General features: G+C 28.8%; 1 protein-coding gene across 2 annotated transcripts in view; it reads right to left on the bottom strand.

Annotated features, from left to right (window-relative positions):
- LOC136983638 (ras guanyl-releasing protein 3-like) overlaps positions 1-24,869 on the bottom strand; it is a 58,404-nt gene that overhangs the window by 17,381 nt on the left and 16,154 nt on the right. For both annotated transcript variants that reach the window (XM_067280437.1, XM_067280438.1), the window contains exons 3-7: positions 16,220-16,366; positions 14,437-14,545; positions 12,545-12,658; positions 6,544-6,675; positions 1,684-1,834 (exon numbers count right to left, since the gene is read on the bottom strand). In XM_067280437.1, coding sequence (XP_067136538.1) covers positions 1,684-1,834; positions 6,544-6,675; positions 12,545-12,658; positions 14,437-14,545; positions 16,220-16,366 — 653 coding nt within the window. The remainder of the gene's footprint in view (positions 1-1,683; positions 1,835-6,543; positions 6,676-12,544; positions 12,659-14,436; positions 14,546-16,219; positions 16,367-24,869) is intronic.

Genomic DNA, 24,869 nt, shown 5'->3' with positions numbered 1-24,869 from the left:
TAAATAAAAATCAAATTTAAAAAAATGTCTATACACTACTTAGAAGTATATGTATTTAGATAAAGATGTATAGATTGCTCATTTAATTATTGCTATAGAAGAACTAAAAGTCTAAAGACTATAGAAGAACTGTAGTCTAAAAACTTTATTTATATACACCTGTAATATTTAACAGATGAAGTCATTATTCTCCATGGAAAGAGAAAAGCTTTTGCATAATCGTAAAAGTTTCTAGTATTTCTATCTATTTATATAAAAATATATTATTAAATATCTGTTTTGCAATAACTGGCAATAACTGAAACAAAAAAAAAAAAACTGTAGTTTAAACATATAAAATGAATATATTATGTTGAATATGATCTGCAAAATTGTTAATATCTATTTTATCACAATATACAAATATGCAAGTCATGTTACCTGTGCAATTTGGTTTTAAATAAAAATAAGTTATTTAGGAACATTAAGTAAATGTATAGAATCATCCTAAAATGAATCATGATGGTTGTTGTCAGCAAAAACAACAATTTTTATATCTAAAATATTTGCAATGTATAAATAATGCTGAAACATTTAAATTAAAGCTTTTATATAAGTTTCCTAAAGAACAGGGTTTAACGGTATTAAAATACAATCCTTGACAAAAACATTACACCAAGAATGAGGAACTGGAACGAAATGACAACATTAATAAGTGATTATGACATTGTAGCAAAAATATAATTTCCCATGGAACAATGATACAATTTAAAGGAATCTTTAGTATCTTGTATAACCTCCTTGTAATGATACATGTTTATTATACATGTCATATATTGTAGGACCTCCTGTCATGGATACATGTGAGTATACAATCAGACATGGAGACATTCAGGCATCATATTGTATTTTATGACAGATTTTGCCCATAGATGTTGCAAATGCCATTCCAGATCCCTTGTTGATAGCCAAAGCTGGTATCCCATCTCCTCACATAAATGCCTGATGGGTGACAAATACAGAAACTGGGCAGGCCATATTTTAACAACTGCTATGGTATTTGGTTCATTTTAGTTTCAAAAGTTATGGCCTTCATAGACAAAACACATCCAGTTTATTTTAGAATTCAGTGTCCAAAAAGTTACTCTGCAGTGGATAAGGTTTAAGAGCACCTTATATTGCAACTTATACAGTAAATGTCAGAAATGTCTCCCAGAGACCCAAAAGTCCAGAGGAGTAAGGTCTGGAGACTTAGCAGGACAAGATTCCATGGGAGATTGTGTGATCGACGAAGAACTTTTCCAAAAACTGTAATTGAAAAACCAGAACATCAGTGAGCAAGCAGTAATGCAATCTACTGTAAAGTGGAAACATAGGACACATAACTTATATGTATGGTATTGTATATGAGACCCATGACTTTAATGTCATTAAAAATTTCTCTCTGCACAGTAACTTTCAACATTTCCAAATGCATTCAATTTGCATTTTGAATAACTTATTTTCTTATTTAAAAATCAAATCATAAAATTAACACAGCATTTTAAACACTGTAGAAAACACTTTTCCATATATTAAAATGAGTTATCTGACAAATATCAAAAGGCATGCATAATTAACAATCCTCCAAACTTTAACTTTCTGCTAAGACTGCATGATCACATAAATTATTTATATATAAAATATTCTCATCTGTATACTTACTGTAATTCTTCTCATAACTTTATGTTCTAAATAAGTCAAATGTTCAGCTAGTTCTCCAGCTTCTAAATGATCAAATACTAAAGAGACTTTTCTAGTATGCTTTGCAGGTGGATTCCTGACTGAAATGTTTCTTGTCCAATCATAGGAAGGCCTGTAATATGTTAAATATTTATATAAAAAATGTCACAGAAAAGTATATATATACATTTAAAATAAATAAAAGGTTTTTGAAATTTATTAAAGTCAAGAAATCAAAAAATAAAATATTTAACATTAAAAATACATTAGTATTCAAGAATCCTTACTCAATTTCCATAAAGAACTTGAATGTTATATTAGCAAACTACCTTCTGGAGAACCAATCTGAGAAAATATGTTGTTCTCTATTGCTCAAGTACTTTCAGACATCACCCAATAATAGATCACTAAGGAATTTGATCACTAAGGAATTTGATATTTTAAGTGTTTTCAAAATCGTTTTTTCTATCATCTTTCATTTTCTTGTTCTTAAAAATATTCTAAACCATTATGCAGACAAATTCTATAAAGTACCTTCTCTCAGGTCTTCGTCTGGTTACCTCTCATCTGGTTACCTGTTTCCCAATCTATGATGTTAATTACACATCCCAATCTATGATGTTAATTACCTCCATATTGCAATTTTTCTTTCAAATCCATACCTTTTCTGTCATCTTGATATTTTCCTGTCCTGAATTTATTTCCTTAAGTGTGCATCCCTCCAATTAATTTCCTTGTCTTGTCTAATGTCACCTCCACTAAAGATGTTATTTTACCTTTCTTATAGCCATCTAAAGGCTCTTTGAGTTTGGTGTTTAGGGTTCTCATCATTAAAATGCTTGCTTTTACAATTTTTATTTTATCGGTTTAAAACACAATATAAAAACTGGAGAATAAAAAAGGGAGGTAATAAAAAAAGTTTCATTATTTTATTTTATTCTATTGTAATTCCAAAGTGGATTTTACATCAAATTTGGCTTCACACATGCACACTTTAAACAATATTCTCTTTAGTTAAATTTGAAATTATATTCTAATTCTTAAATCATTCTATTCTTGTAGCAACTTATGAAGCTCTATCAATCTATATCAAAAATTTTTTGTCATTAAATTGATTTGCTGGAATTATGAAAGGTGATTTTTTTATTTTCTTTTATCAGTATTATGTATATTCCCACCATGTCTTGTTGTTTTCTTTGTCATTTCAACTGCACAGAAGTTTCTCTTAATGTAAAAAAAGAATCCCTCTTAAGAACTTTCTTCTTTCATGTTGTTTTCTAAAAGGTTTTGTAAAAATTTGGGCTCATGAGTCCATATAATGTAAAGGGACTTTTCCTCATTTGATGTGAAGATGAGCTTGACTGGCTCAAAAGTATTTGAGCATTAGAGAATGAACTATTTTCTCAGGTATGTTTTTCAAAAAATAGTTAAAATAGTATTCAATTATATCCAATTATCAATATTTGATCTCAAATGCTCAAATCAGCAATATCAATATAATAAAATTCATTTTGTATGTAATCAGTAAAAAAGAAATTAGATTATTATACAAAATTCATGATAAAACAGTAAGATGATTTGTTAAAAAGAAAACTAAATTGCAAAATAAATACTATATTACTATTCTGTTGAAACTTTAATATAGTATTATAAGAGTGAAATGTCAATGAATACTTGTAAAGAGATCATTCTTTTAAATATTAAATAAGGAATCCTTCAGTATATGTGAATTATTAAATGTACAATTTGGCATTGTAAACAATACTGACATCACCAAACTGTATGACTTTTAAACTCTCAAACTCATATAAATTTTAAGAAACTTGACCGACAGTATTTACAATTTATAAAAACATAAAATTTTTTTAACAAACTCACAGAATATATCATATACTAGGATATTGCTTGACTTTGTCATATCATGATAAAATTGAAGCAGAGCTGGAAGGAAAGAAGTGGTCCCTACACCTGTTAGGTACAGAAGAGGCAATTCTCTTACAGTACTTGATGGATGCAGACAGGTGAACTTTGTACTAGTTGCCACAAAGAGGCTATCGTTTTATCTGCAGGCCATGGGAGACACTATCTTTGCATTGACCAGGTATGGAGAGATGATCCAAAAACAAATCAAATTGATGGCAATTGCTTTGTTCTTGTGTTTTGTTCATTTTTTTCACCTATTTTTCATTAGGCACATGTAATACTGTTTTTATTTATGACTTCTAGGCCTAAATTCCATTAGGTGTCCTTGTTGCAACAGAGAACATGGACATTTTGATATACAAAGGTATCCAATGACAAACGAAGTCATGGACTCCTATTTTTACTTTTCTCTTTTTACTCCATACTTTTCCTCTGTTATAGATAACAGAGGAAAAGTATGGAGATCGATCAAAATATGACTCCCTAAGGCTTTTACATTTTTGGACTCAGGGGACCTTGAAACATCAAGAAGTGCAAAACATTCAGTTTTTTTTTTCCAGTATATATGGATATTAATGTGTGTGTGGAGGGGCATGATTTTGTTTACCCTCTTTGAAGCTTAACTCCTGTAAATCTTTCTAATACACAAACCTTCTTGCAAATACAAATTGCTCTGTATGAATTTTGGTATTTGATCGTTATTTTGACCCCCCCCTTCCTTCTCTCGTTTCTTTAATCGATTTTATTTGAATGAATCTCAAGAAAATTTATAAATTGGACCTTGCAAAATTTCAGAAATTTTGCAGAAAGGTTTGTGTATTAGAAGGATTCACGCTATTAAATTTTGGTGGTTTAAAGTCGGTGGGAGGGAGGAGATAAAGGGTAATTGTGTGTCATATCTTGAATAGGGTCAAACTTAATGACGATTTTACTCATTATTAGCATTTACAATTTTTTTATAAAATCCATCTCTACCCTCAAAATTAAGCTTTTTGCCATTTTATAACAAAAATGTAAATAGTTTTTTAATCCACTTTTCATTTCTGGATTCCTTGTTTCAATTAATGGAAAATGACAAAGTTTTATCAAAATCGATCAATTTAATTTTGAGAATAAACTCGATTCTATAAGCCTATAAAAGATGTGCTAACAACCATGAAATATCGCATGACAAAGTTGCATAGTTCATGCAATATCATGCATGCTTGTGAAACAACTTTATATCTCAAAATAAAGTCATGGACCCTATTTTTTACTGCATTTTTGGATTCCACATTGCAATTAATGGAAAATGCAAAGTTTAATCAAAATCTATCAAATGGATTTTGAGAACAAACATAATTCTGTGTGCTTCATAGAAGAAGCTTCACTAATGCTCCACTTCAAATATAATGCTTAATATGATCATGTAGTGTTTTTATATTGATCACAAAAATTACTTGTTTGAAGTTTTGTTTTTAATTGCTATTGAAGATTAAAAACTAGCTAAAGATTATTTAGCATTCTTCTAAGTAATTTTCTAATGCTTTTAGCTAACTTCATTTGAATAATATGACATGTAATTATCTAAATTTAGAAAAGCATTTTTTAACAACCCAGTAAAGTCTTATGTTGAGAGAGTGATTTCATTCACTTATATTTTTAATAAATTTCAGAAGTACTTACAAAATTCTTCAAACATTTACTGATATTAAGAGTCAGATAATACCCAAAATGTTGAAATATATATTCAAAAAATTAATTAGCTATGCTACATGAATGTGATACTAGAATTTGAAACTTTATTTAGTTTTCCTATGATATAATAGTATTAAACATTTTGTTGAATTAGATATATTTCCATTGATTCTTCAATTTCAGATTTATCAATTTTGATATATTTCAGTTTTTTGTGCTAGTTATAGATTTACTTATATAGAATAATTAAATACAGTAGAACCTCAATTATCTGGACTAATTGGGGATGAAGGTAGTCCGGATAAGGAAAAATCCAGATAATCAAAAAATAATACTGTACTGTATTTAAATCATGATCAAATTTTCAAGAAATAAATGTTTGTTTTGAATTTGGACTACTACTGACCAGCACTAACACTGCCTATTGTTTAAAGGCCCTCTGGTGGCGCAAGAAGACGGATTTTATAACATAAAAAGCAGTTGAAACTGTCAAATTTTTATTCTTAAAAATGCAAATTATTTATCGTTTTATGACAAGTAAAATTTTTTATCACATTCATGCTTTTAAGTAATGCATAAACCTTTGAGGTGCAAGGCCTCTCAGACCGCAAGGCTGTAAGTGGTGGCACATGTCGCTCATGCCTTACACCGCCCTTGGCCATAGAAATGACGTAATTTGAATATAAATTATTTATAAATATGTATGTCAAGTTATATTTTTATTACGATGCAAAATGTATTAAAAACTTTAAGACCACTGTGCCGGGTGAGACGTTGGGACAAAAAAGTTATGCATTCCATCACGTACATATACAGTGTCGCAATTGCCAAGTGCAAATCAGCAAATTTGTAAAATTTTTGTTTATTTTGAACAATCCAGATAATTGAAAATCTGGATAATTGAGGTCCAGATAATCGAGGTTCTACTGTAGTATAATCATTTAATGAAGTCTGTAATGTTTATCCTGTGAACAGGGAATAAAAAAGTGTTCACTTAATTAAAGTATCTTCTTATTTGGAAATAAGTTATCATATTTATTGATATTTTATAGGGTTTTTTTTAAGTATTATTTTATTATAGAATTATAATTTTTGCATTTTATTATGCAAAAAAACATGCACACTTAAACATAATTATTATTAGACTTATTTGAAGAATGTATTGATCATAAATGTAAATATTTTTCTAATAAATTTTAAAATAAATTCTAATTTTATATAAACATATTTCAAAAAACATACAGTTTTGATAAGTCTACAAGTTCAGCTAATCCACTGAAACCTTTTTCTTGAAGTTTTTGTTGAAAGTCAAGAAGGATGGAAGCAAGTTCTCTATTCTGATCAAAGTGGATGGAAAAGGTAAAGATCCAGTACCTAGATTTAATTAATTGAAGAATAGAATTTAAAAAATTATCACACAAATTCCAAAAGTTTTAAAATAATTTAACTATATTTATTACTCTCTTTATTCGAGAAAATAGAAAAATTAATAATAAGATTTTAAAAAATAAATAAATAAATAATTTTAAATATCAGATTTAATTTATTTTTTTTATTAATTATCGATAAAACTATTACACAATTATTAATAAAATTACGAAGGCCAATAAATTTGATTAAATTTTTGCAAAAGTATAAAATACTTTTACAAAAACTTAGTCTAATTTAGTGACCCTATAACCTAATTATTATCTTATATTATAATTATCAAACAATCAGATAAACACTTTTCATTGATCTTTATAAAACCCATAAGATATTTATTATTGAAATAAATGATTACATACATATAAAAATATTGTATGTGCATTAACTTATCATCAATTTTTTCTGAAGGACAAACACAAGCAAATGTTCAAAGAATTCTTAAATGTTACAATTTGAGACTTTAAATAAAAAACTTCAAAAGCAAATATACAATTTTAATTATACTTGAAGTTTTTGGGAAAAAATTTTCCAAAATAAAATGATGATACTTAAAAGAAAAGTTATACAACCCAGAAATTCAGAAAAATTGAAAACATTGTGTGCAAGTAGAGTACTGTAGTTCATCCACACACACAACTATTCTTTGTTCATGCCATATTACAGTTTCAGAGACAAAATTACCCTTTAAAGACAATGTTGTTTCTTGTTTTTGCAGAATAACTGCTGATCAGTGAGATATATCAAAAAAGTTTAAACAAAAGTTGCATCTCTTTTTTGTCTACAAAACTGCATATAGATAAGCATCAAGAAATTCATAGTTTTTGAGTTACTCCCACTACTAACTCATAACAGATTTTCATACAATATCTTATTTATCATAGAATTTGCAAAGTAGTGCAATAATATAACACCTCAAGCAGTGTATGTATATTTCTGTTTGAAAAAGGATACATAGTATTTTCACATAAATTTACAAAGTACAAAACTCTATTTTAAGGGTTAGTGGTAGGGGAAACTCAAAAAACATGAATTTTTCAATGCTTATCTGCATACAGTTTTGTAGACATTAAAAAAAAGTGAGATGCAACTTTCATTTAAACAATTTTTCTATATATCTCACTAATTGGCAATTATTCTGCAAAAACAAGAACTTCTGATATCATATGGCACAAACAAAAAATAGTTTTGTGTTGTAGATGAAGTACTCTACTTTTACACAATGTTTCAGATTTTTCTGAATTTCCAGGTTGCCTAACCTCTCTTGTTAATTAATATGTTTACATTGTTAATTCAATACTATCCTATTTTGTGTCAGCACTTGTTTTGATTCTTTGAACACCCTGAAGTGTATGTTTTAAATTTTACCTCCAAAAATAATGAAAGAAATTAAAAGTTTAACTCAATGAATATAATAATAAGGAAAAAATAAAAATAAATGTATTACATAATTTTAGTTCATTGTATAACAAATCTCCTATTCTGCAATGTTTTTGAAATGATGTATTATTACAGTGACTTCTAAAATATTTTTAAAATGGACAAACACATGTAAGGTAATTGTTTTAAAAACAGATGAAAAACATTCCATAAAAATTCTATGAAGTAAAAATTTTAAAAATACATTCATCAGACTTCAAAAAAAGCAGTAAGCAGTAAGAAATGAAATGATAGAGATTTAGTTGAAGTGAGAAAAATTTAATAAAACAATTGTTATTCCTATGAAGAAGTCATTCATACTGTAAACTGGAATGTTCCTACTGCTTTGAGTTTTTGTAAATTATTATAGTATATATCAAAATATGTAATGTTAACTTAAAATAACAATTTTGCTTTGTAGAATGTCTTAAATTGTAGATTGAATAAATTTTTGAAGGCATTGATTCTAGAAACAGGGTTCAAATAATGTTTCAAACATAAATGTTTACTTTGAGCTTTTAATGAAATATTTTTAGATTAGATATTTTAATATACATGATCAACTAAATTACATCAAATAGTATTCTTATGAAAGAAATTCTCTTTACAGTTTAATTTGGTGTCTTCCCAATATTATTATTATTATAACATTTTAATATATTTAAATAGAAAGATGTAATTAACAACATTATTTCCAGTTTATAACAGCAATTGTAGATATTTTAGATTAACATTTGAAGTGAAAACTAATTTTTTTCTCTAGATTTGTTTCTCTGTCAATATTACATATTTTCTTGATTAAGCTAAACATAATCATGATAAAATATAAATAGATGATAACAATGTTAAATTAAAAAGCAATAAAGTGTAACATGAAAGTAAACTCTTTATTTTCAAATACTTTGAAGTAAATTGATATTATTTCTGAAAATAGCAAATGTGTTGTACATAAATCCTGTCATATAAAATTATATAATAAAGAATAAAACATTATTGTAAATATCTTATGTCATTAAAATTATAAGAAATTTACAAATCAAATTCAGTATTAAATCATAACGATGGTGGACTGCACACCGATCTCTTTCATAAGCAAGAAACGAGAAAATTCACATCCAGGCGTTAAGTGTTAATGAATATCGCTATAATCACTAGCGCTTTCGATGAAACTATTTTCGTCTTCCTCAGGTGGATAAAAACGGATAAAATCCTCTTTCGAATCAAAAAATTTTCGAAATGCAAAAACCGCTTTAGAACTGGAACACACTCACCGATGGAACAGAGCAAGAAGAAATTTAAATGTGCGCGCGTGTTGACGTAGCGCATGCGTTATAAATTACTGAAATGTGGAGCTAGAGGTGTTGTTTTAATCTGTTATATAAGTTAACCCACATAACGGGCAAATCAAGCGTGGGCGTGTTGCACGGATTTAGTGCAGCGGTAAGAAAGGCCTCCCAAATAAACACGACGCTCCTGTTATTACAATGCCTGAGCATCATCACCTGGTCCCATAGCGGGGTGTATGGGTGCTGTAACACCATTCTTGCTAGTTCGGTGTCTGCTCATGTACATGCCCAACTAATCTTCTTACTTAAGTGTAGAGGACATGGCATAATTCCGAAATGCATCACCATCAACCGAACAGCCTTTCCTGCATGCCTTCGAAGTACCCTGCTGAATGTGGAGAAATCGCTACTTTCGAAGTTAATTAAATGTAAGCGTAAATAATCTCTAGCCGATGTGGAGCTAAAATTATATCTCGCCCATCAACAGTTTACGAGAGCTTGCCACCCGGCCTCTCTGTACGTCCAGCTGGGAAAACTACAAAGTATTGCAACAGCGTTTGCTGATAAGATAGCCTTGAAATTAAATAAGAAGTTCAGATGGCTCTTGGAGGCTACACGAAGACAACGTAGGCAGCCGCAATCAGTCCCGTTCTACAACTACACGGAGGAGCACGTTCCTGCCCGGATTCTCAAGATTATACAAAGGGGACCCAAGTATATCCCCCCACCACGCGATACCGGTGCTTCGGATGCGGTCCCGGCGATCCTAGCGGCGCTCAAGAACTGTCAAGTTGCCTCCAAATTCCCAAGTATGGAACTTTCCATCGTTTCAACGCTCACTTCTCAACAGTGTTCCACGAGTGACAGCAGTATCTTTGTGAACAACCACCTTGTAAGGCGGTACTTGGAGACGTCCAATTTACGGCTTCTGATCTCGAACAAGGAAAAGAAATTTGTCCTATGTAAAAAAGACGACTTTCTAGCCAGAGCCGCGGACTTCCTCAACCACTCCCACACAGTAGTCCTACAATCTGACCCAATTCCTACCGTTCTTAGGAAGACTAAGAAAATAATATCTTTTCCTAGTATATCTGCTCTTCCTGGGCGCGTGGATCCTCCATCAAACGTAGCGTGTCCTAGACTCTTTTTCGAGGTTAAAACTCATAAGGAGGGTTGGCCATTGAGGCCGCTAGTTAATAAAAGGACTCACCCAACCTACCACCTGGAAAAGGTGCTCGCCAAGCTACTAAGTGGGCTCCTGCCTCCTTCCCCGTGGGTTACATCTTCCTCCATTGAAGCAAAAACATCAATTTCTTCCGTCTTGGGTAACTCATCCTGCAACGAGTATAGTTTTTACAAGTTGGATGTTGTTGCACTATACCCCTCGGTTCCTCAGTTCGAGGCTGTCATGCTTGCAAATAGTCTTCTCATCAAGGAGTGCTTTACAGCGCAGCAGGTCTTAGAGATACGTGACGCCTTGCTTTTTATTACCGAAAACAATTATTTTCGATTTAATGGGAGGATATACCTACAGAAGCAGGGGGTCCCCATGGGCTCACCGCTTTCTGCGGTATTGGCGGAGTTGCTCATGAGGCATGTTGAGCAAAGGGTCTTCAATTTCCCCCTCACCATAGCATATCCATTGTTATACCTCAGATATGTAGACGATATCCTTGTTGCTTGGCAGGACACGGAGGAGGATTTCCTCTCCTTCAAATCTTCACTCACGAAAGTTTATTCTACCATCAGCTTTACCTGGGAAAAAGAAAATGAAGGGGCTATTGCGTTTTTAGATCTAAACATCTCCAAATCCCAGGGAACTTTATCGTACTCCGTGTTCCATAAATTCAACTGCTTACCACCTTTAATCCCTGCTACAGCATTCCAGCCGCAGCATTATGTTAATGCAGCTATCGCCCCATTAATTAGAAGGGCTTTTTTGTTATCTTCCAGTCAAACAGCTGTTGACATTGAACTTAATGCCATTCGCTCAGCAGTAAACGCGGCGGGGTACACTAATGCCAGGTACAGGTACCTCCTAAACAAGGTCAAAAGATCGCTCTTTCCTCCCACGGCCTTACATGTTCCAAACGAATGCACGGTAGTCCTTCCCGCATTACCGTACTGTGGCCGAGTCACCATACGTATTTGCCGTGTTTTTAGGCAACACGCGCTCTTTCTTCCAGTCTCCCCACGGCCAAATCTTAGGAGGCTACTGTGCAATGACAGGGATGCTACCTCCGTACTAGAGAGGTCTGGAGTTTACTCCATCCCATTGGAAAATACTGCTTCCGGTATTCGCACCCACTACGTTGGCGCGACAACCAGAATGTTGGCCTGTCGTATTTCCGAACACCAACTTTCCATCAGGCAGGCAAAGCAGACACCAAACTAGCAAGAATGATGTTACAGCACCCATACACCCCGCTATGGGACCAGGTGATGATGCTCAGGCATTGTAATAACAGGAGCGTCGTGTTTATTTGGGAGGCCTTTCTTACCGCTGCACTAAATCCGTGCAACACGCCCACGCTTGATTTGCCCGTTATGTGGGTTAACTTATATAACAGATTAAAACAACACCTCTAGCTCCACATTTCAGTAATTTATAGCGCATGCACTACGTCACCACGCGTGCACATTTAAATTTCTTCTCACTCTGTTCCATCGGTGAGTGTGTTCCAAAGTTCTAAAGCGGTTTTTGCATTTCGAAAATTTTTTGATTCGAAAGAGGATTTTATCCATTTTTATCCACCTGAGGAAGACAAAAATAGTTTCGTCGAAAGCGCTAGTGATTATAGCGATATTCAAATTCAGTAATCTTTTAAATCATTAATTACTGAATTTAATTTTAAAAAATAAATTAAGGAATTTAAATATAATTTCCAAAATAATAAGATAAATAGAATGTTTTTTATTAATATATTTTAATGAAAACTTTATTAAATCGTTTAGTTCTTTTTGACATTAAAACAATATAAAAATCTAAAATTAATTCTCTTTCATTATATTCTATTTTAAATAAAACTTAATATAGAGTTTTTATGTTTATATTTATGTTTAAAATTTTAATAGTAATTTTTACATATTTAGTTTTCATATCAAATACTTGCCTGAATGTTTGACAGATACGAGCACGATAACGATATATTTGACAATCAATTACATTCTTCAAAGTATGTGTACATTTTGGATGACAAGTAAAAGCAGTATCACAATTCCAAAATGTAAATAATTAAGGAAATTAATACAAATTAATGATTTTATTGATAAGTGTTACACACAGATACTCTCAAATTATAATTATCATTATAATATTAATTTAGCCTTTAGAATAAAAATTTATCAATCAAAATAACTGAAGAAACAATTTATATAAAATGAGAATCATTATTATTATTATTATAACTATTATTATAACTATTAAATACAAAGAATTTTCTGTATGTCCCACTGAATTTAATCCCAATGTTTCTATATATCTTTTAAATGTCAGTTATCAATACATTAATTACCCCCATTTTCTATTTTATAAAGGAGTATTTTTTCCCCAAAAATCTGTTTCACCTCATCATGTAACTAATAAAATGACATTAATGTAGAGGATAAGCTTAGGAAGTTGCAGTTATCAGCATATAATAAAAACCTAAATACTGTAATTTTGACACATTGGTCTTTAGACTAACCAAAACAAAATGTAACTATGATGTATTTATCTCAATTATTTTTAGTAATAAATGATAATTAACTACTTATGTCATTTATTTTATATTAACTATTTTCATATGAACAAATTATCAGTTAATAATTTCAAACTTATGTTAAAATCTGTAAAATAATCATCACAATAATGATATAAGACAGTCATTGTTATTTTTCTGCTGTGTGAACACAGTTGAATCTCATCACAGATCACAGTTGGCATCATCATCATCATGTCTCATTAATAATTTCTTTTTATTTCCTAATACATAAGAGTTCTTGCTGAAATAATTAAAAATACCTGTCTAATGACAGTTTCTTTTTGGATTCTATATTAGAATTTCACATCTCCGTTTCTGAAAATATTTTTCTCTTAAATAGTCTTTTTGCTATATTATAGATACATTTTATAAGACATAAAATATTAAATTTAATTTCATGATTTACTATCATATCTGTTTCTTTTGTTTATGACTTTTAAGAGATCAAGATTTTTAATAAAATGCTTTTGGGTCATATCTTTACTGCTTTCTAGTTTTAAAATTCAAAAACCATCAAAAATCAAATGTGTTCTGTGTTCTAAATATCTATTTTGTGGAAGTACATTAGGAGCTTCTGATGACAGGCTTGTCTGCCTGAAAGTACTTACATTAGAAGTTTGTTTGTAATTAGGATACTCCTAGAAAGCAGTAAAGATCTGATATGTTAATTTAAGAAAGATTGATTTATAATGTTTTTGGGTATTTTAATTAATTAATACATTATTATTAAGAACACCTTAAATATTTTAAAAATAAACACTAACTTTAGAGTTTTAATTAAATCCAGTGACTAAAACACAAACACAAGTAATGTTTTTGACTTATAATTTTGTATTCAATTAAAATAGACTTTGCTTTGTAATAATGAATTTTTGGAAAAATAATTAAATGATTTCTAAAATTCATTATTGCTATAATAAAATTGCTGAACAAAAATTCTTTAAATGTGTAAATATAAATATAGTTATTATTATTACATTATATTAAAAATTCTGTAAGCCATATAAATTTTTGAATTGAAAATCTATTTATAATCATCATATTGAATTTGTGTCTGCCAAAATAAGAAAGTAAATTATAACATCACAATTTTTGTTTTATTGAAATATTACCCAAAATACTAGATAATTCTTTCTAATTAGAAATTTCAATTGATTAGCTGAATGATTCTGATTGAAATTAACTTGTTACAGTATACCTACATGAGAAGAATATTTTCTTTCCTTAATTTTTAAAATTTTATTAATTATTGTAAAGGATATAAATTAATTAATTTCTGAGCTAATTCTTCTGATGAAACAAACCACTGATGCATTAAAAGCATAATTCGTGGAAAATTATCATTTTCTTTTTCTAATCCTCCAATTGGCACTGAAAAAGAAAAAAAAACTTCTCTAAAAAATTTTTCTACTTGACAATTTTAATACAATTAGATTTGAGTTTTATAATTAAAATAATTTTTTAGTTTAAAAATTTATATTATTTAATAATTGGTTAAATATTGGACAGAACATGACAATTCAGTGAATTTACATGACCACATGAGATATAGATACTAATATAAAATCTATACCAGAGACAACTGGTCATTAAGGGCCACACAGGCCAGGCCCCACCAATAATTTTATCAAATAAACCAAATTGCTCACTGACAAAGAGTGTCTTGATTAACAAATTACTTATTTTATAACCTAAATTATTGTTATAAAAATAAAACATCATTTACTATAAGAAAATATATTTACTGTCAGAGTCAACCATACTTGGGGCCATTTCCAGATAAATAATACAAGGAGATATTAAACATAGGAATACACACTGTTACTGCTAGTTGCCACAAGTTGCCAGATTGGTAGAATGCACGCAGGACCACAAGGGCTTATATGGGACCTTATAACAGCATCCTTTTAACCTTTTGTTTTTTGAATAAATGAAATATGTAGAATGTTTCTTTATTAATAAAGCAGTCTTAAAGATTTTATTTTCTGTTAGTAATATAATGTTAATTTTGTAAGGGTAGGAATCATTATGGATCCAGAGAAAAATCTCCAGCTTCTCTCAACAGCCCTGAATATGCATGAGTTTACAGAGCATTAGGGTCATCTCTATTGGGACCTAAGCTCGGTTTTCTTTTTTTTTAACCACTTAACTGTGTGTGTAAATTTGTGGTTTACAATGTTTAGCAGTTTATATTTTTTACTAATTCAGTAATTGGGCTGCAATTTGAAAAAACTGGAGACCTACAAATACTCACTGTCATCCATCCATCTGTATTTCCTTAATCTCAATAACAGAGTTACATAGATGAAAGACAAGACCAGATATGGAAAATTTAGGGGCAGGAGATCCTGATTAACTATATAAGAATTTCAAATGCAAACTGAAAGTCACATTATTTCAATTCAAAAATTTTCCCCTGAAAGAAGTTAGATAGATGACCAGCACAAATCCATTGCTAATGTTAAAGTATGATGTACAAGAGCAAGATACTAAAGTACTAATTTGAGGCGGAGAGCATATATGTTAAATTAAATAAGTTACAACTATATTAAAGATTGCAGGCCGACATTGTGATGACGTCACAATAAATAATTGCTTGTTCATCAATAGTAAGATGTAATTTTAAAATTCAATGGTTTCCATTTAAAAAATTTTGGCAATTTTATGATTTTACTGCTAAAAATAACTAAATGTTTTTATCAAGAAATGAACTGCTAAGTTACAGTAACCAAAATATTTTTGTTATAACTTAGCAGTTGATTTCTTGACATTTGAATATGGTATTTTCACACAATTCTTTAATAAATGATCATAATTATAGGCATAAGCATAAACATAAACAAGAAAAATGTCAAAGAATAATCTGTGCAATGAAATTATATGTATAATTCTCAAAATTTACAGTTTATAATTTTAAAATTTAGAGGATGATGTCAAGATAGAGTCATTATCACCACAAGTTATGACAGATATGATACAATTATTTCATAGTATAATCATTTGATTTTATTTAAATCAAAAATAATTATAGAAAAATATACTTACTGAATGAATGTACAAGGAGGTGAATGAGGACATCCAGACTTGCAGCTTTTACCATTATTTTGCAAACTGCTGGCCGATCTTCCAAAATCACTTCCTTTGAATTGGATTTTAACATTTCTGTCAGCCATGATGAACGAATGGAATTAACTGAAAAAATATTTTATATATTACTATAATTGTAAAATTTCAAGTATCCATTTCTTCTGTCTACTGTATTCTGTCAAATAATTCAGTAAATATTTTTCAAAATAATTAAAATATTTTAAATGTAAAAAGAATTGTTTTTAGATATGAAACAAATCATCATCAATTTTTATTTCACTCAGTAAATTAAACAAAAAAAGTTTCAGATAAGTTCATTTATCCACATTTTTAAATTTATATAATATATATATATATATATACATACATATTTAGTCTATAGCACAGGAGTCAGCTACCTATGGCACATGGGACGATTTTCAGTGGCACTCCGATTGAATAGAAATGTAGTAAAAATTAAAGTTTAATTATTAATTTTTGAATTCCTTCTTTATAACTGGATCAATTTTGATACTATATGTAACAAAGTTGGTAGAATCATATTGGCACCCAAAATAACACTATAACTTAGGTTCGACACAACATCGCTCAAAGGTTGCCGACCCCTGGTCTAGCACATTGAAAATGTTTTGGTCATAATTTTTGATTTCATATATAAATACATATTAAATTGTATTGTTTAATTCTGATGATCAAAAAAATGTTTATTAATTAATAAATGTTTTTGGTTCCGTATCAAACCTTCTGTAACATAGAAAAAATTGATATACATAATGGTTTAGTAAAAAATTCAGTCATCACACTGTTTAATGGTGTCAAATTTTACACTATATATTTGAAAGTAACTAAAATATACAGTAAGACCCCACTTAATGCTGCCTTGATTAATGCTGTTTCAATATAATGTAGTCTATTCAAAGCCTGAAAACAGCTCAAAATTTACGCTGATTCAAATGATCATGGCATTTCATTGATTTGTATATAATTCGATTATTACAAACACGAAACAATCAGCAAAAGGTGACAATTCGTTGTAGCACTGTACTTGCCTTAAATCTACGTTTGTTTGGTGCAATTTTGGAAAAAATATAACATCGTGAATGCCATAGGCAATATCGACTTTGCTTGGCAAGAATTAACTGATAAATGCATGAATGGAATGTGAAGAAATTGTGGCTGAAGGTAGGGTTTCTCAAACGGGATCTCGGTTGTTTTTTAACCCAGGAAATATCCCGGGAAATCCGAAAAATTTCTTAAAAGTTTACGTTTTTCTTATTTTATGTTAAGGTTGAGGAAATTTTTCAAATAGACAGTATAATTAACTCATAATAAACTGTCATAATACATTTGTATTTATTAATTTTAAACCTACTTACTAGTTTTTTAAATTTTTGCTTGTTATTGCATGTCACAAATGGTCAATAATCAATATGTAGCTTATTTGTGGCAGGACTCTGAAAATTCTTTACTTGTCAAAACCTGTAATATCTTAAATAATTGTGTCAATGCTGTCTTAATTTTAACTATGCCCAATAGCATCAATAACTGCATAACGCCAGGTTGTGCAAATTGGGCAAGGATACAAACAAATACAAAGTCTGCAAGTATGAAGTTTTTTTTCATAAACCTGATTATTAAAGACAAACAAACTGCCGAATTATTGGGCTATATACTTGATGTTTCGATTAAAGCAGCTGAAGTAGACAAATCAAGAATACTAGAGAGCAAAAGAAGTACTACAATCTCGAAAACAAACTAGAAATTTTCCAGGCTACAGATGAAAAAACACATAATATCTGTCTTCTCTTAAATGCATTAACCATGATTCCACTCATATCAATTGAATTGGTAGCAGGACTTTTCATTACTAAAGAATTTCTCTACCGATTTCCTTAGTAAAAGTTTGGTAACAATAACCAAAATCGTTGATCAAATTGTAGTGAATGATCCAGATTTTTGAAAGGACTGCAAAAGCAAGACAAGGCATTTTGGATGCAATCTCCTGCTAACAACATTTGTTTAAGGAAAGAAAATGAGAGCAACAAATAAAACTACACAACTTTATTGCAAAAAACAAGAATTTCAAAAGAGCCAGGATCATCATCACAAAAAATAAACTTTACATTTCTGTGTGCAGATGTTTGTGTGTTATTTAACATATATTATGCAAATTAAAGTAAAATCCGTTTATCTTTGGTCACGTGTTTCCCTTTCCCTATTTACTCTATGTTAAAACGACATGTTTCGTTTAGCACTTTGTTGTCTAGAAACAAATTCCCTGCATTGAGCAGGGTCTTACTGTATATATAAAATTTTAAATAGTTTCATAAAATTACTTTTTAAATATTTAATAAACATTATAACTTTTGGCTAATTTTTTTTTAAATTGCAATACATTTCAACATAACATATTCTGAATCTTTATTAAATTATTATACACATTGAAGAACATAATAACACTGAATCATAAAGATAAAGTATTCTAAATGTTTATATATAAATAATTAAATTATTATTATTTATATTATATCTATAGGAAAATGTATTTTAAATTATTTTTAGTCATTCAAAATTATATTGTATATCTTAATTTTAAAAATTAAACAGTTTAACATAAACTGTATCAAGAAAATATGAATTCAGTAAGTTATAAATTTATCTAATGTAAATTACAAAACAAGATTCTTCCTAAGTCATTATTCATTCTTGGTGATAAATTATTATTCACTTTTCAAGTTATTTAAAAAATAATTTGAATATATTTAAAAAAAAAAAATTCTTATTATGGTTTTTCTAAATTGGGAGTGGCCTTTGCCGCCTCATCTTATATATCACTACATTACATTTACACACACAAATTGTGATTAAGTTCTACATTTGGCTATGTTTATTGGATTTCTTTGTAGGACTTCTCTTCCAAAAAAGCCTCATTAAAATGTATTATCATTGGACTCTGTGTTATAATGCAAAATCCAATGACAATGCATTGAAACCAAAGATATACCTTGTCATTGAATTTAGGTATGTCCTCAAAGCTTCAGCCATCTTAATTAGAAGTAGATGAAGTTTGAGAAGATTTGAGGACATGATACAAAGCAAGTTAAATAAAAGTATTTAATAAAAATCAATTTTAAATTTATTCTATTACTTTATTAATCATTTTTTCATATATAAACTCAATTAATTTTATATAATCCTCATCATATACACTATAATAAATTTTTAAAAAAGTAGAAGTATAAAAATTTGAAAACTTTCAGACTCATTCATCTTCAAGAAGTGCTTAGAATATGGAACATTTTGTATTCTAAGTGCTTAAAGTTGTTTTATTCTAAGATTTTATATTCCATTAAAGCAACGTTTCTCAACCTGGGGGTGGTGGTGATATTAAAGAGGGGTCGCAAGACAATAATGAAATCATTTTGAGAAAAAATCATTTATTATAAAAACTTATAAACATTTTACTTACAATAAGTACACATGTAAAGAAAAGAAATTAATGTGATGGTTGCATTTGTTTTTCATTTAAAATTTTCTCCATACATGGATCAAATTACAAAGAGCACATACACATCAAGTTGAAACTTGTAAATTGCTCATGTATGTACACGTTATACATGCATGTTCATACCCATCGCTATAAACGCAGCGACATAAAATAATAGGAATAGTTGTATTCCATTTTTTATACTGTCAGTATTTTCTTAATGTATAAAATTAGTGCAATGTGATTAATTATAAATGTAAATTTTTTAAATATTATATACAGTCAAAATTCAATTAGTAATAGTAAGGCTTACTGTTGTTATTCCTTTGGATGGGGGGTTGCAAAATATTAATTTTATTTATATTTACTATTTAGGGGGGTCATGGAGTTAAGAAGGTTGAGAATCGCTGCATTAAAGCATATACTTCTATTTTAAATGTATAGAGTCTTTTATACATTCTAAAAGTTTTCTTCATTACATTAAAAATATAATTAATACATAAATATTATATTATATTATTTAAATATATAAAATTATTGTAAACAGTGTGTTTTTAAAAATTGCTCATTGATATTAATAAATGTGTTGTTCAAAGCTGGAACTTAACAATAATCAATAATTTTGTAAATGATAAATACTTTTCTACAAAGAATTTGAGTTTAGATAATAAGTTTTTAGAAGGATTAATATGTTATAGGGAATGGAAAATAACATTTATCAAAACAATCATCATTTATTAAATTTGAATTAAAATATTTTATTCAAATTTAATTGTATATATTTAAGGATTAAGTCATCAATACTTTTTTAGTCAAATGGAAACAACTTCCTCAAATTTGGTTATAAATTTTGTTGCCTAATTCACCAAAAAAAAAAGAAAAATGAAAGTAAAAAAAATTAAATTTGTATTATTTTAATAATAAACAAACTATAAAATAATAAACTAAACTAAGCACAAAAAAAAATCTACCCGGAAAATATTAATAAATGACACTAGTAAACACTTTCACCTCTGTTAAACAGGAGAAAATTGTTTGCTACTGTTACCACCACAGTCCTGACAACATATGCCACCAATCCTGACATTAAGGTGCATTTGACCAAGCCCGCTTTGCTTCCTACATCGCATCTTGCACAATGAGCAGCTTAAATATTTGGAGCAATTGGAGATTTACAAAGCAGTTAGAAAAGATGCAACAATCAACTTTAAAAAGGTAGACTCCTTCCCCTGATATGGAAGACATTCAATGGTGTTTAGTTTTGCAATTCTCTCTCATGTCACCTAGTATATTGTGTGGACAGCAACCATCAATCTTAAGAGATTACAGTGTTCAAACTATTTGTTTTATCAGATGCATCCAAGCTTTTAAAGGTCATTAGCCCAACAATGATTGTTAAACATGGGAGAAAACATTTGCTAGTGTCATTTATTAACATTTTCTTGCTGGATTTTTGGTTTTTCAGGTGCTTAATTTACATATATCCAGTTGTTTGGGTTGTTGAATAATAAAAAATACTTAATTTTATAAAAAGTAAAAAAAAAGCATTTTATGCCACCTAAATTTGGCTAAAATCTTTGATATTTGGATATTTTCAGGACCAATTAGCCAAATTAATACTGTTTAAAACTTTGTAGCTTAATCCCTATAAATTTACTCTAATTTATTTAATAATTTTCAAAAAATTAAATTAAAAAATTAATTTATTAAAATATTTTTTTAAAGAAATGAATTATGATAAAAAAATTTCTGAAATTATTCAACAGAAAAAAATGAATATATTATTTTAGTTTGTATAATATTTGTATTATAAAACTGTCATGTAGTGGTATATAAATAGCCATACAATACAAACTGTATTGTATAGCTATTGATAAAATATAATATAGGAAATTGTGCAATCGTAAAACTACATTCTAATATCAAGATACTTTATCATGTTATGCAAGTTTAAAATGTATTTGTCAAATGGAAGTGAAATTTGTATTCAGTATACATTTAAAATTATTATTACACAATTATCTATATGAAATTAATTTGTTTCCGATTGTTTTTAAATATTTAATAAACAAGAACATTGTTTTTTATTTAAACATCAAAAACAGTTATTAATACAAAAACTAACTGCTTCATCTGTAATTCTATGAAATTTTCTATAATTTAAGCACATTCGATTGCACTTCATCCATCTTCAGAGTCAAAATGAAACTTTCCATGTTCCAAATTCCACCAAATGTTACTTCTATTTTGAACACCTCGTCTACCATTTTAAATTCAAATAAGAACTTATTTGAATTTAAAATGGTAGATGAGGTGTTCAAAATAATTTTCGGCCTGTAATAAAAATTCGACAGTAATTTTTAAACTTCTAATTTGAATTTATTATACATTATTTAATTTATAAAAATTCCAATTTGAATTTAAAATGGTAGATGAGGCATTTGAAATAGAAGCATCATTCAGTAGAATTTGGAATATTGAATGTTTTGTTTTGATTCTGAAGATTGATGAAATGTGTCTAAAAGTGCTTAGATTATAGAAAATTTCATAAAACTCCAAAAGAAGAAGGCAGTTATTGTAATTTTATATGAAACCATAGAATGTATAGTAATAGTTATTATTAATATGCATTACTAAAAATAAATATGTATGTACTTATAATATAATCACATTTCAATTTTTTTCAAAAATGAATTAAGTTTCATTCATAATATATTCAATCATCATTGTAAACAGTAACAGACTTTGCAAAAAAGCCAAATTTTTATTAATAATTAAATGTTTTTGAATACACTTTTCATTTTTAGAACTTTTTAATACTAGAATATGTTACATAATTTATTAACATATAAAATTCTAAGCAGACAATCAGTTTTTTTTTTTTTTTCCATAAGTTATATATATAATCTTGATTTATAGGACAGTCTTGAAAATTCATGCATTCTTTTTTTATTTCTTCAACTAGATAAATATAATAAGGAAGAGAAAGAAAATAGCAACAGTCTAAAACAAAATAAATCTTCTCTTCTGGCATCTAAATTTTCATTAAAAATAGTGTTGCCACCTTTTCAAAATTGCTGACTCGGATGGCAGGTCAGGTTTGTTCAAACAGAAGTCCCTGACGCATGCGCAATGTTATTTTATCATGCGAAGAATAATGTGCACGCCAGTTCTAAACGAGTTAGGAACTTGTGTAGGAGCAACTTAAATTCAGAAATGAAATAACTTGTCTTTAAAGAGCTGAGAAGAAGAAAAAAAAATATCAACAGGTTGCACATATGTCGGCAAATTAACTTTCGGTGAGAGTGTGAAGTCTTTCGAGTCTTTCGCTGTTAAAATAACGTAAATTTATAAAAATATTTGCTAGTACTTTGTTTCATCATAATTTCACAATTTCTATGAAACCCCGGACAAAATTAATTGTTATCCCGGACAATGAATTAAAAACCGGATGGGTGGCAACACTAATTAAAAATAAGATTGCATTCTGCATTATATCAAATTACAGAAGTGTTATTGTTATGAATTCTTCAAAAAATATCTGAAGTTAAGATTTTTGCAAATCACAATGTATGAAGATAAATGAATAATAATAATTGTCAATCTGTGACAGATGGCATAAAATAATAAACTGAGGCAATCTTTCCAAATGTTACCCCCCTTACATACAAAATTAATTATGTACAATGTAAAATGTACAATGAATAAAAGCATACTGTTGCACTTTTACAATTTACTACTCTTGCAGAATTGCAGCTTGCACATTTTTGTTTTTTATGATAAAATATTCAAAGTGCATTTAAGAGGAGTTTATTATAAAAATGTCACCTCTTTAAAAATGCTGTCTGAGACCATTGCATAGTTGCCTTGTACCACCATCCAACCCAACCCTATCTTCAATGAAGGATAAATAATAACTTTGCTTGATCTCATGCCAACAAACTGATATTTCTAACTCAAAATTTTCAGTTATTTGTGTATACTGTCTAAATATTGAAGTATTCAATTATCATTCATTTCTTGAATATCTGTTGCATAAAAAAAATGAAATCATCAAAATGTTAAAAATCATTTTTAGAAATTTTTGTAGCAAAACTGCCAAAAAATTTTGGCATCATGAATTTGTTCAATAGACTGAAAACAATTAGAAAATTCTTGGGAATTCTGTAATCCTGCATCTTCAGGTGTATAGGAATGCTACTGGTAATTCAACAGTAATACACCTGAACATGCAGGATTACGAAATTCCCAAGAATTTTATAATTGGAATATAGCTAGTATCCTGACAAGAAAGGGAAAGACTGAAAACATTTTAAATTATTTTATAAAATAAAAAATAACTGAATGTGAAAAATCTGCTTCCTATTTTAATTGAAAAAAAGTGCATAAATTTTTCAGACAATCCAATATTTTTTAATGTAAAAAAATTTTTAAGAAGTGTGTTGTTAACAAATTTTAAAAATTTATAATACATTTTTGTACTAAATATACTTTATAAAAAGTAACAAATCTTTTCAGATTTTATTTATTTTTTCAAATATATTTCTTTATAGAATAATTATTTAAACGTTATCACCTTTTACAGTAAGAAATAAAATAATTAAATAATAGTTTTAAATAATAAATCATAAAAATCATACCTAGGTAAAAAATGTCTTTGATGCCTTATGTCTTGGCATATATTTTTTTTATAAAATAATTTTCTCTTATCTCTTTAATATAAAAAATATGTATTCTGCAATTACAGTTTGTCTGAAAAGTTACTGTGCAGTTAGAAATTAGTAATAACCTTAAACTTATAAGTTGTATGTCCCACATTTTCACATTGTGATAGATGGTGTTACTATTTGTTCATAGATGTTCTGGTTTTAGGACTAGCTTTTCGCAGATTTCTTTGCTAATTTCACAATTTCCTGTAGAATCTGGCTGCTAGATCTATGGATCTCACTCCCCAGATTTTGGGGCTTCTGAGGACATTTCTAGCCTTTGATATAGGAGAAACTGCAATCAAGGATGACACCAGCCAATGGGTAAGGGAGGGCAAGATGATGTAAATTGATAGAGGATATGAATTGTATGTAAGTAAAATAGAAACGATTCATAAAGTTTTAATCATTTACT

Source organism: Centruroides vittatus, unplaced genomic scaffold, assembly GCF_030686945.1.
Source record: "Centruroides vittatus isolate TY-2023 unplaced genomic scaffold, ASM3068694v2 contig_884, whole genome shotgun sequence".
Lineage (NCBI taxonomy): Eukaryota > Metazoa > Arthropoda > Arachnida > Scorpiones > Buthidae > Centruroides > Centruroides vittatus.
This window is presented reverse-complemented; position numbering and strand designations above follow the sequence as displayed.